This window comes from Lissotriton helveticus, chromosome 5_1, assembly GCF_964261635.1.
Source record: "Lissotriton helveticus chromosome 5_1, aLisHel1.1, whole genome shotgun sequence".
In the NCBI taxonomy this organism is placed as follows: domain Eukaryota; kingdom Metazoa; phylum Chordata; class Amphibia; order Caudata; family Salamandridae; genus Lissotriton; species Lissotriton helveticus.
Genome location: NC_136065.1, coordinates 1,392,034,364 through 1,392,047,183, shown reverse-complemented (window position 1 = coordinate 1,392,047,183; position 12,820 = coordinate 1,392,034,364). Strand labels below are relative to the sequence as shown.

Genomic DNA, 12,820 nt, shown 5'->3' with positions numbered 1-12,820 from the left:
ATAATTCTTTTATCCGTATGTTACATTACTCACACCAGACCAGCAATGCCACTAATTGTTGGGTGTGTGGTCGACTCCCCCCTTTCCAGACACCGAAGGGAGTTCTGCCACTTTTTCCTTATCCTTTTTCACATAATGGTTCGTGTGGAGCATGGTCCACGTTAACGTCATCCTCAACAGATATGTCTTTTCTTAACAGTACATGTTTCCCAGACAAGCAAGGTCTTCCCCACAGAACAGGTTTAGATCTAGAAAATGAAGTATATAATTTAGGTAATTATTCGTCGAATTTCATGGTCCTGAATGTTCAGTCTGATACTACTCCAGACTCACCTGCTATTTCAGTACTGCCAGTTAAAGGCGAATTATGTGTCCGAAATTATGGTTCCGTACATGTAGGACATAGTGAATGTACTACTATCGTCAAGTATAGTGACAGTAGGAAATCTATTTTCAAAGCTTCACGTCATTCTTATTTTGTTTGTGGTCAGACCGCATATGTTCGTCTGCCCCTCGATTGGGAGGGAACCTGTTACATTGCCTTCCTACTGCCACCTGTTTTCCTAGCCCCACCTGACTACCATAGGAATTCCTTCCTAGTACATACTAGACACAAGAGAAACCTCCCGATTGTCGATTATACTGAAACCGCTGCAGAGCAATTCATTGATATAGATAAAGGTGTGTTCCCTTATTTAGGCACAGTTGTAAATAGTAAGCTAATCCGTAGGTTAACAAGAACCCTTGAAGCTGTAGTAGATGAGACTGCCTCCGCTCTAGGTAACTTAACCGAAGAGCAATCCTTTATGAGAATTGTCGTTTTACAGAATCGTCTCGTCCTTGACGTCATACTGGCCGATAGGGGCGGGGCCTGTAGAGCCATCGGATCTAGTTGCTGCATTTTCATTCCAAATAACGCACCGTCTGTTTATTCAGCTATAACCAGACTCCATAAGATTGCCCATCTGTTACACCAAGATCCAGGCACCTGGACATGGTCCGCTTGGTTCTGGAATATAATTTCCGCATGGGGATGGAAAGTCCTGACCTTTCTAGGTATTGCAGTAGCGATCATATTCAGCTGCTGCCTCTGTATACAATGTGGCCCTGCGATTTGCGGCATTTGTGCTACCTCTTGTATTCCTAGTCTCAAGCCCCGTTCTAAATCCCGTTCTAAGACCATTCGAGACGAGCAAATGATACTGTATGAAATGATAGATGGTATCATGAATATTGATGTTTCCTGATGGAAACGTAGTGACAAGGAGGGAATGTGGAAAAGTAAATTTTGCCATGTTCTGTGTCCCTACGCCTCATCCATCATATGTTATGTGTGCATGACCAATATGCATATGTTATTCCCCATGTCTGATTAATGACGCAATTACAGTTGTGTCCACCTCTAGTATGCCAGTTTCCAGGCCTCGTGAATACTACGGATATCAGGCCTATGTAAAGCTACGTTGCCACGTTTCTCAGTGTGCACGTTATTCCATTATAAAGTCCCCGTTTCTAGGCCTCAAAAGGGCCTGGACATCAGATTCAGCTCCTGTCTCCTGAAGCCTCGCTGAGGAGCGATACAGCCCCCACCTGTATCCTCGACCCTTCACTTACTTCCTGCCTCGCAGTGCCCGGTGCAGCTTGGCTCTGCCTCTGAGTCTGCCAAAAGTATGTTATAGTTCCAGTTATCAGTTCAGTCCTCCTTCTCTGCATTCCTAAGCTACTGAACTGCATCAATAGTTTCCGTCATTGTCTAGCCTTCTCGTCTCCACGTTAGAGAAATACTGTATCTAATGGTCATTTAATATTCCTCATCACGCACTACATGTAGAATAATGCATGGTCCAGTCTTAGAATCAAGTTAGCCTCTCCCCTCCTGACTTCTAGTTTATATCAACATGTTCCCTAAACATCAGATACTAGATAGGGTTTAGGTACATGTCGCTCCGACCCTCCAGACTTTAGTCTCTGCTCCTAGCACAGAGTTCATAGCCCCCAGCTTCTCCTAGTAACACGTCATTGCCAGTTTACGCGCACCACCAGGTTAGAGGTCCCGGCTCCTTAGGTAGCCCCCTCCTATGTTTCCGCCCCATTCATGACATATTCTGTTACGTTTGCACCACATGTCTATGTATACGCCCAGTTACACCTACTTTTACTCTTATCTTTCGCGACTGCTACGCGTCACGCCTTCTGCTCCACCCACTGCTACGCCTACTGCAATGTAATGCTATGTGTTTGCGTTATGTATATAAGTTCATGTATTGTTATTAAACGTTAGCGCGCTCATCCCAGACCCAGCCCCGGCAGCTGCCGGGCCCTGTCATCCTGTTCCTATGCAGGTCGTCCTGTTCCTGTCCTTATGCTGTAATAAACCTGCAACAACTCCTACTACCTCGAATCTTGACTCTTATTTATTGAGCTATCTGTTATGATATATGCCTAGTCAAAAATAGGGTATTATTTATTTATTTACCACAGATCTGTCGGCCGCGTTCGACACGGTCGCCCATAAAATCCTGATGGACCGTGTCGAACAGGCTGGCATACGGGGTTCCGCGTCCAACGGGATCAAGTCCTTCCTTGAAGTTCGAACCCAAGCAGTACGTCTCGCCCCCTTTACGGGCCCTTAGATAGCCACCACATGCGGGGTCCCACAGGGTTCTTCTTTATCTCCTCACCTGTTTAATCTCTACCTCCTGCCCTTGATTCACTCTTTAAGAAACAGGAAGGTAACAAATTCAATTACGCTGATGATCTTCAGCTTGTCTTCACTGTTGACAACTCCCCAGACTTAGTCCATGAATTCCAATCCACTATGCTCCACATCCAGCGCTGGATGGACCTCAATCACCTTAAGCTCAACCCGGGTAAGACCGAACTAGTCTTGCCAGGGAAGAGCCAGATCTATTGGGGCCCACACTATTGGCCGACTGAACTAGGACCTCCCCCCACTCCGTCCCGTTCGGTGATAAGTCTTGGAGTCACCATAAATGCTAATCTCTCGCTTAGAGGCCAATTAGGGGCAGTGGTGTCTACCTGTTTTTTCCAACTGCGCAAACTCAGGAAGATTGCCCACCTGCTGACCCACTCTGCCCTCATACAGGTAGTGATAGCCCTAGTACTCTCTCATCTTGATTTCTCAAACTCTATTTACCTCGGCCTGCCACTGTTCTTACTCAAATGTCTCCAGATGGTACAGAACCAGGCTGCGAGACTAATCAACAACCAACCTAGATGGCAATCTGCCAGACCCTTGTTATCTAAACTTCACTGGCTCCCTATTGCCCAACGCGCAGCTTTCAAGACAGGGTGCTTAATCTTAAAGGCCCTGCACTGTCGGAGCCCCAAATTCATCAGCTGCATGATATCAAGGCATGTCCCTTCCAGCAACCTGCGGTCAGCCCACCTTCAGTTACTGACTACCCCTGCCTTTAAGCTCAAATGCCAGGGAGGGTGTAGGTTCTCCTATCTTGCCCCTAAATTCTGGAACTCCCTACCACTAGCGATCCGGTCCTGTGACAACCTGTTGGGGTTCAGAAAAATGCTTAAAACTTGGCTGTTCGAGCAAGCTCCTGCGTAATCCGTCTCCGCCCTTACACTGCCCAAAGTAAGCGCCATGAAACCTCTAGGTGACCATGCGCTGTAGATATTTTTTGCTAACATAACATAACAAGAACCATTTTTGCAATTCAAATCGGATGGTCTTCTCCTCCGCACAAATCCAAAGTTTATACCAAAGGTTCCTATGGACTTCCATTTGAACGAGCTGGTGGTACTAAAGACTTTCTTCCCAAATCCATTGACTGCTGCAGAGAGGACCACTAGACGTCAGGCATTGTCCTAAGTTCTATCTGCAAAAAACAAAACACTTTCACAAGTCTTCTCAATTATTTGTCACATGCAGCGCTCCAAGGAAAGGTATCCCGCTTTTTAATAAGCAGAGTATATCAAGATGGATATCCAGTGCCATACTATTTTGCCATCACAAAGCTGGCACACCACTATCCCCAAGAGTCCGGGCTCACTCGACAAGGGCTATGTCTAAGTCTACAGCATTGTTTGTGGGAGTGTCTCTTCATGAAATTTAACTTGCAGCACCGTGGAAGAATAGACACATATTTACAAGACACTACTGTTTGGATTAAACAGTCCTAAATGACGCAGCGGTGGGACAAGCAGCGCTTCGCAATCTGTTTCATTAAGGTGAGCCATCCTTGTATACCCTCCTGCATTTCATGGCTGTTGTACATTGTATTTCATAGAGTATTTGCGCTGTTTAATGGTTAGAAGAATTGATTTCCTAATCATTTCCTATGATTGGGATTAACATATGGTTTGATGTTTACATAAAGATTTGCTGTTGCATTGTCTTGTTAAGTTATTCAAGGCCATTATAGATGTACTAGATAACTCCTAGCTACTCTGATTCAAGTATGTGGATAAATGAAAGCTCCAATATAAGAGTAAGAAATAAGTTACTTACCTGTAACTGTAGTTCTGCAGTATTGGAAACTTTAATAGATTCACATGCGACCCACCCTCCTTCCCGCGGGGACAGCTCACCTTCCTCTATTTCTCTATATGAATGATAGCACTTGCGCTCGAAAATCTGAGGTTCTGAGCTTCTCCCAGGGGTGTACTAGATGGTGGGCGTTGCTGATTGGCTAAGGCAAAACGTTGGTCTCTTTTTAATACTGGCTATGATAGGTTAATAAACTGTGAGGCCTAAGCCTGTTCTAGTCTATTCCTATCAGTCTAATTTATCTCTACTACTATTTAAAGTACTGGGGACTCCCATCATGACGACAGAGAAGGATTTAAGCTAGAGAATCTATGAAAGCTTCCAATACTGGAGAACTACAGTTACGGGTAAGTAACTTATTTCTTACTTTCAGAAGAGGTGAAGGCTGGCAAATGCAGTAAAGCCACTTCTTGTAGCGGTGCGTGCTGGAAAATGCACTGATATCACTTCCTGTAGAGATGGTTGCAGAAAAACGTTACTTTTGCTTTTTGTAGTATGCATATGCTTCTCAGACTTACAAGGGGCTCTGCAAGCTTCCTAATTAAATAAGGTAAGTTACCATAACTTATAGATCAATATTTGAATAATGCAGATACTGCTGTTGATATTGTATTCATTGATTCTTTAATTTTGGAAACACGCTGACTTCTTAAAGATGCATAATTTTGCAAATATTTAAAAAAAATTATAAATTCAAAATATGATCCAAGGTCCTTACTGACACTCAAGTGTACATTTCTATTTAAACGTAATTTTACCTATCTTTTGCAGGGCGCTTTGACTTTTGCCGGCCTATTCTTTCCCAATTAATCATTAAGCAATGTTGTTGTTTGCAAAGTGACTACTATGTTTGATGCTCAAGAATGCCCTTTTAATAATTAAAGGTTTTAAACATGGTAATTCTGAATACAAATATCTGTGATTTAAACAGTGCCCCTCTGGAATTATTCACTTTTGATTCACAATTATCTATATTCTGCTTGTAATGTTTTGACATGAATCCCTTTTGTTTACTAACTGAGTATAAAGCACACGTCTCGTAGAAATGGCAGGCATGTCCCAAAGGCAGAAGGTCTTTTAGGATTCCTAAACATTCTGTGGAACACTAACAGCTGAAATAAGGCCTGTAAGTTGGCTTATAAATATATTTCATGTATTTCTTTAAGAGCATGGTTTCAGAAGAAGATATTTCCAAAAAGCTGTATGTCAAGTGCCCTGAAGCTGCTCAATCCTTTACAACAACGCCAAAAAAGGTAAACCTAAAGCTTTACATTGTATAAACACCCAAAGAGTTGAAACTATTGTAATGAATGCCTCTCTTATAAAGTACTTTAGCTTAGTAACTTCGCCAGAGTCAGAGGACATCAGGAAAGGTTTTCAGTTGGGTCAGATAAATACCTTATAGGTGGCACCGAAACTTTTTTCCGGTGCCTGGCTGCGTAAGCACAACTAGTAATGAAAAACTCACTTAGGTCTTTTTTCTGCATGCGCAGACACAGGTTCCGATAACATTACTCAATATTTTTCTGAACCATTCTTGCACTTTTGTTAAATCTTTTGTCTTGAAGCCATGCTTACACCTGTCAGCTGGGCACAAGTCCTAAAAAAAAGTGGAAGGACTAACAAAGTTAGGCAGTATGCAAGTGAAAGCATAAAGCGTGCTATGATGCCATCACAGCGCATGATGTCACGTTGTGTGACACTGCACGTAACATCACAGGAAGTGATATAACAAGAAGTGATGTCAGATATTAAGACCTCACACATATGTTTATCAGGTATATCATGAGTACATTTAGGCACTTTATGACATTTAACAAATTAGATTTTGAGTTGGGGTTTTACCAAAAAACTGTGCAATCCTGACGCAAATTCTGGGTCTCAATTTATACATTTTTTTTTTTTAAACCCTGCCACAAAGATATTGGCAACAAGGAGAAGCATGGCAGTCGATCTGTTCTGCTTAATTGGTTGCAAAGTCTGCATTTTAGAATATTTGATTAGGTTAAGGCATCTGCTACAATGGTGCCCTGTGAATCTCAGGGAAGTGTAGAAATGGTGAGATAACTCTGAAGGTTAACAAATTTGTGGGAGAGATCTGTGTTTTGTGAAGTCCCAGTTTTGAATCAAAGAAGTATTGAAGGTTAATGTGTCGCCTGCTATGCGCATCGTGTAACATGAAGATGACAGATTTTTATTTTATATGGATAAGTAAGTGGGTTACTGCTTTTAACACAGGTATTCTTTTGTTATCTGCAGTTCATAACTTGTAATCCGTCCAATATAGCACAGTGAGATGGACATGTGACTTCTACACCTTGTAACCATGTCTCATGCCACTCATCTTGTACATTGATTTACACACTTACATGATTTATTGTCAATGTATAATGTACATGTTTCGTAAAGATCTCTGACACCCTGCATTTGGTTGCATAGCTCTATAAAAGAAATAAAACAATGCTATTGAAATTATTGTTTGTGTAAATACTGGATCTGAAAGAAACAGGTTAGTATTAAATTCCTTACCTTAGAATACCCCCAGGCGTCAGACTGGATCCGGAATCTTTTGCGTAGCAGTACCCTTGCGCATCAGTAGGCGTTGTCTGCGGCTCCGTCGTCGGCGTCGTTGGCGCTGGGGTTACGTCGCCGGAGTACTTAGACACCGCCCTCGTGAGCTGACGTCAGTTCCTATTTTTTCCGCGCCCGCAAGCACCGATCCGGGAACAGTGGTACCCTTTAGTCATTTTTTGACTAAACTTTTTGATCTTTTTGATCTTCTTTTCGAAGTCAAACGACTCCGACGGTGCCGGTAGGGATGCCCGGGTTTAAACCCTGCGTCTATTGCAACCGACTGATGTCGGTTACGACCCCCATCGCCGGTGTCTTCATTGCCTGGGGCCCGACCACGATGACAAGTCGTGCCCCGACTGCAGCGCCTTGATGTCGAAGGCTAGGCAGGAGCGGTCCCGCAAGCGCCTCGAGCTCCGGAAGTCGGCCCCGCGCCATTCGAGGTCCCGGTCCGGGAGGAGGTCGAGGGACCGGTCGCGGGGCCGGAGTCATCACAGCTCAGAGGATCGACACCACTCCTCGAGCTCCAACTCCTCACGTAAGTGGCACAAGAAGTCGAAGAGGCGACATCGCTCTTCCGACTCCCCCCGATGCTCGCGCGACGCGGCCGGGGGTTCAGGTGACACCGCCAAACGCGGCTCCATCGGAGTTGCCTGCTCCATACCCGCCGGTCCCTGGGCAGAACGCGACGCCGGAGGAGATTGACGCTTTCCTCTCGGCCATGAGGTTGCTCACTCCTCCGTTGGGTTTCGCGGCGCCTTCGGGCCCCGCGGCCTCGACTGGGAGCCCTAGTGGGCTGGGTGCTTCGTCCCCGGCGCCGTCGGGGACTTCGGTCCCGACACCGCAGGACTCCACCGGATCCGGGCCCAGATCCGGGTCATTGCCGGTCGACATTACGACCTCGCCAGCGCCGGCTGCGAGGGTGTCGCCCCCGGCGCCGACCACGGTCGACGCTGTCCCCAGTCCCCCCCCTCGGTCCGGTTCCGACGCCGCTTTTGACGCTGATGGGAGATTTTTACTTTTACGATCCGGCCCCATCTTTTGACCCTGAGTACCAGGAGATGGGTGGCGAGGAGGATTGGGAGGGGTCTGAAGACCCTCTGGCATGGGAGTGGCAGCCTTATCAGGACTGGGCAGGTGAGCTTGGAGACGCCAGTGGTCTGGACACTTCACCAGACACTGGTTTTGTCTCCCCCCTATCGTGGCTACGGAGGAGGGGGCAGCCTATAGTGTGGTGTTGAAGTGGGCGGCCAAGTCCTTGGCCCTTGAGCTCCCCGTCGCGGCCGTGAGGACTAACCTCCTCACTGAGGTCCTTAAACCGCAGGCAAGCTCTTCGGAGCCTCTGTTGCCGTTTAATGAGGCCTTGTCTGACGTTCTTCTGGGCACCTGGTCCAGGCCCGCCACAGGTCCCCCTGTATATAGGAACATGGCCAGACGCCATCGCCCGGCTCCGGGTGACCCTTGCTTCCTGTCTACCCACCCCACCCCCGAGAGCCTGGTTATCCAGTCCTCTAACTCCCAGACCCTATTCCCGACGGCTCCAAGGGAATCCAAGAGGTACGAGCAATATGGCAAAAAGATGTTCTCCTCCCTGAGTTTGGGATTGCGGTCAGTTAACACTGCGTGCCTCTTGGGCCGTTATATCCACTCTCTGTGGGACACAGACGCAGCCGTGCTGCCACAATGTTCGGAGGAGGCCCGGACTAAACTTGCCCAAGCCCTTGCGGAGGGTCGAGATGCGGCACGGTACTCCATCAGATGTGGACTGGATACCACGGACTCGCTAGGTAGAGCGATGGTAACGACGGTGGCGATTCATCGCCACGACTGGCTGAGGTCCGCCAACTTTTAGGCTGATGTCCAAAACACCCTTATGGACATGCCGTTTGATGGCCGTCGCCTCCTTGGCGACAAGGCAGACAGTGCGCTTGAGTGCTTTAAGGACTCCAGGGCTATGGCCAAGTCCTTGGGCCTGTCGGCCCTGCGCCAGCAATCTGCTGCCTTTTGTGACTTTCGTGGCCAAGGAAGGGGCGCCCCTACACGTCCTGCCAGCCACAGACCGCAGACTAACATCCAGCGCGGTGGCGGACGTGGTAACCGCTGTGGCAACGGCGGGGCCAGTCCACATCCACCCCCGCAGCATCCGCCTCAAAGCCCTCCTAGTCCGAGCTTTCAGGCCCACGAGACGCCAGTGGGGGGCAGGGTTCGCCATCACCTCCTCCACTGGTGCGACATCACATCGGACAGGTGGGTGCTACAACTCTTCCGAAGGAGCTACTCCCTCCTCTTTGAAGCGACCCCTCCAGCCATGCCACCGCAGTACCACCGCGTGTCGGGGATCACTTGAATCTTCTGAGAGAGGCAGTTGCGTCCCTCTTGGCCAAGGGGGCCATCAAGCGCGTTCCTGGGCCAGAAGCAGGGTGTGGTTGCTACTCCCACTACTTTCTGGTTCCCAAGAAGGGCAAAGGGGGCCTACGCCCTATCTTGGACCTGCGGAACGTCAACGGCTTCCTCCGGAAGGAGAGGTTCAAGATGCTGACACTGGCTCAGGTCATAGCTGCCCTGGACCCAGGAGACTGGATTGTAGCGTTGGACTTACAGGATGCTTATTTCCACATCCCCGTCCTGCCGGCCCACCGGCGCTACCTGCTGTTCACGGTAGGCCACGAGCACTTTCAGTTTACCGTGCTCCCCTTCGGCCTTACCAGCGCCCCACGGGTGTTCATGAAAGTGATGGCGGTGGTCGCAGCTCATTTGCGCAGGTATGGGGAATCAGTCTTCCCCTACCTCGGCGGCTGGTTGTTGAAGGCGGGCTCACCCCAGACAGTCGTCAGCCACCTCCAGACTACATCCAACCTCCTGCCCCTGCTGGGGTTCTCCATCAATGTGCCGAAGTCAAACCTGTGCCCCTCTCAGAAGTTCCTCTTCATCGGAGCGCAGTTTCGGGTTTATCCTCCCGAACAGCGGGTTCGTGATATTCAGGCTCTGATTCCGATCTTTCAGCCTTTATCCCGAGTCTCGGTCAGGTTGACGCTGCGGCTTCTGGGGCTGATGGCCTCCTGCATCCTTCTGATGCATCACGGCAGGTAGCGGATGCGGGCTCTGCAGTGGTACCTGAAGTTTCAGTGGGCCCAGCATCAGGGCAACTGGTCCGGCCATGTCTTGATCTCGGAGGGCACTGCAAGACAGTTGCAGCGGTGGCTCACGGACCGCGATTGGGTCAGCGGCAGATCCCTCTCCCTACCCCAACCGGAGCACGTAATTGTGACGGACGCGTCCCTCCGGGGCTGGGGAGGCCACATGGGAGAGGCGGAGATCAGAGGCCTCTGGTCTCTGGCGGAGTCCAAGCTCCATATCAACCTTCTGGAGCTGCGGATGATCCGACTTGCACTGAAGGCATTCCTCCCCTCTGTCCGGGGGAGTGTAGTGCAGGTGTTCATGGACAACACCACCGCCATGTGGTACTGCAACAAACAGGGCGGGGTGGGGTCGTGTACCCTATGCCAGGAGGCTCTCCGCCTCTGGCAGTGGCTGGCACATCAGGGCGTGACCCAGGTGGTTAAACACCTGGCAGGTTCCCTGAACGCCAGGGCGGACTAACTCAGCCGTCGGTGCATGATGGATCACGAATGGCGTATGAACTCGGACGTGGCAAAGGCCTCTTTCAGCAGTGGGGAGAGCCTTGGTTAGATCTATTTGCCACAGAAGAGAACGCGCAATGTCATCAGTTCTGCGCGTTGGAATTTCCAAGGCAGCACTCGCTCGGAGGCGCTTTTCCTCACGAGTGGAGTTGCGGTCTATTGTACGCCTTTCCGCCTATACCACTTTTGCCCAGAGTGTTGAAGAAGATCAGGCGCGACCGGGCCCTAGTCATCCTTGTGGCTCTGGACTGAGCACAGAGGTTCTGGTATCCCAAGCTACTCAGCCTATTTGTCGATCACCCGATTCGTCTGCCTCTTCAGGAGGACCTTCTATCGCAGCAGCAGGGGACGGTCCTCCACCCAAACCTGTCCAGTCTCCACTTACATACGTGGAGATTGAGCGGCGGCAGTGGATGCCATTTGACTTGCCTCCTCAAGTCTGTAATGTCATTCTGGCAGCCAGGCGTCTCTGCACAAAATCGGTATGGTATATGCCTGCAGGTGGAACAAGTTTGTGGCATGGTGCACAGCAAAGGCTGTGGATCCCCTTTCTGCCCCTCTTTCAGAGGGTCTCATCTTTCTTCTTTCTCTTGCCCAGTAGGGCTGTGCTCTGGGCACTCTGAAGGGCTACCTCTCGGCCATTTCCGCCTTCTTAAGGCTACCTGATCAGCCCTCTTTGTTCAGGTCCCCCATTGCAAATAGGTTCTTAAAGGGCATCACCCATATGTTTCCTCCAGTCCCTTTCGTGATGCCTCCATGGGACTTGAACCTTGTTCTTACCTTTCTGATGTGCGCTCCCTTCGAGCCACTTCATAACTGTCCTCTCCGCCTTCTTACTCTGAAAACCTCTTTCCTGGTTGCCATCACCTCTGCCAGGAGAGTGAGTGAGCTCCAGGCCCTTTCCTCTAAGCCTCCTTTCCTTTCAGTCAATCCGGACAAAGTTGTGTTGCGGACGCGACCCTCTTTCCTGCCCAAGGTAGTCACAGCCTTCCACATCGGGCAGTCCATCACTTTGCCCACCTTCTTTCCGCCTCCGCATCCCTCGAAAGAGGAAGAGAGGCTCCACCGTCTGGACCCAAAACGTGCGTTCTCATTCTATCTGGATCGCACACGCCAGTTCCGGGTGGATGACCAACTCTTCGTTGGTTACGTGGGCGCTATGAAGGGACGGGTGGTGCACAAGCCAACCATTTCTCGATGGGTCGTCTTGTGCATCAAGGCTTGTTACTCTTTGGCTCGAAAGGAGCCTCCTGTGGGGCTTTGTGCCCATTCCACACGGGCCACGGCAGCTACTACTGCCCTGGGCCGGGGAGTTCCTTTGCAGGACATCTGTCAGGCGGCTACGTGGGCCTCGCTGCACACGTTCGCAAGACACTACTGCCTGGACAGCCAAATCTGGAGAGATGGCTTTTTCAGTCGTTCGTTCTCCAGGATTTTCTGGTGTGATTATTGGTTCGCAGACCCACCATCGGGGTTGGTATTGCTGGGGTATCTATTCTAAAGTAAGGAATCTAATACTTACCTGTTTCTTTCAGATGCACAAGTTACTTACCTTCGGTAATGATATATCTGTAAGAAACAGTAGTTAGTATTAGATTCCTTACCGCCCCACCTATCCTCCCCGTTCTGCGAACCGATAGCTAGGGTTAAGGTCATCCCCTTTCAGGGCCCTAGTTTTCTATGGCACCAGTGTTTTTATCATGGCTCTGCGTTTTCTGGCGCGGAAAAGCTGTGTATAAGAACTGACGTCAGCACGCGAGGGTGGTGTCTAAGTACTCCTGCTAAGTCATCCCGGCACCAACGACGACGGACGTGGAGCCGCAGATGCCGCCTACCGACGCGCAAGGGTACTGCTACGCAAAACTTTCCGGATCCAGTCTGACGCCTGGGGGTATTCTAAGGTAAAGAATCTAATACTAACTACTGTTTCTCACAGATATATCGTTACCGAAGGTAAGTAACTTGTGCGACAGACTAACACTTCTGACATTCTTACAGTGCATACATCTCTTATATCCATGGACTGAAAAAAGTCAAAAGCTGCCTCTCTTAATTACCTGTGAAAAGATAGCAAGCTGAGAGC

General features: G+C 49.2%; 1 protein-coding gene across 12 annotated transcripts in view; it reads left to right on the top strand.

The window, feature by feature from the left end:
- SYCP1 (synaptonemal complex protein 1) overlaps nt 1-12,820 on the top strand; it is a 6,803,167-nt gene that overhangs the window by 6,662,595 nt on the left and 127,752 nt on the right. For 11 of the 12 annotated variants that reach the window (XM_078644363.1, XM_078644366.1, XM_078644361.1 and 8 more), the window contains one exon: nt 5,692-5,778. The exons of the other annotated variant lie outside the window; for it this stretch is intronic. In XM_078644363.1, the coding sequence (XP_078500489.1) occupies nt 5,692-5,778 (87 nt within the window). The remainder of the gene's footprint in view (nt 1-5,691; nt 5,779-12,820) is intronic. 12 annotated transcript variants of the gene reach the window in all.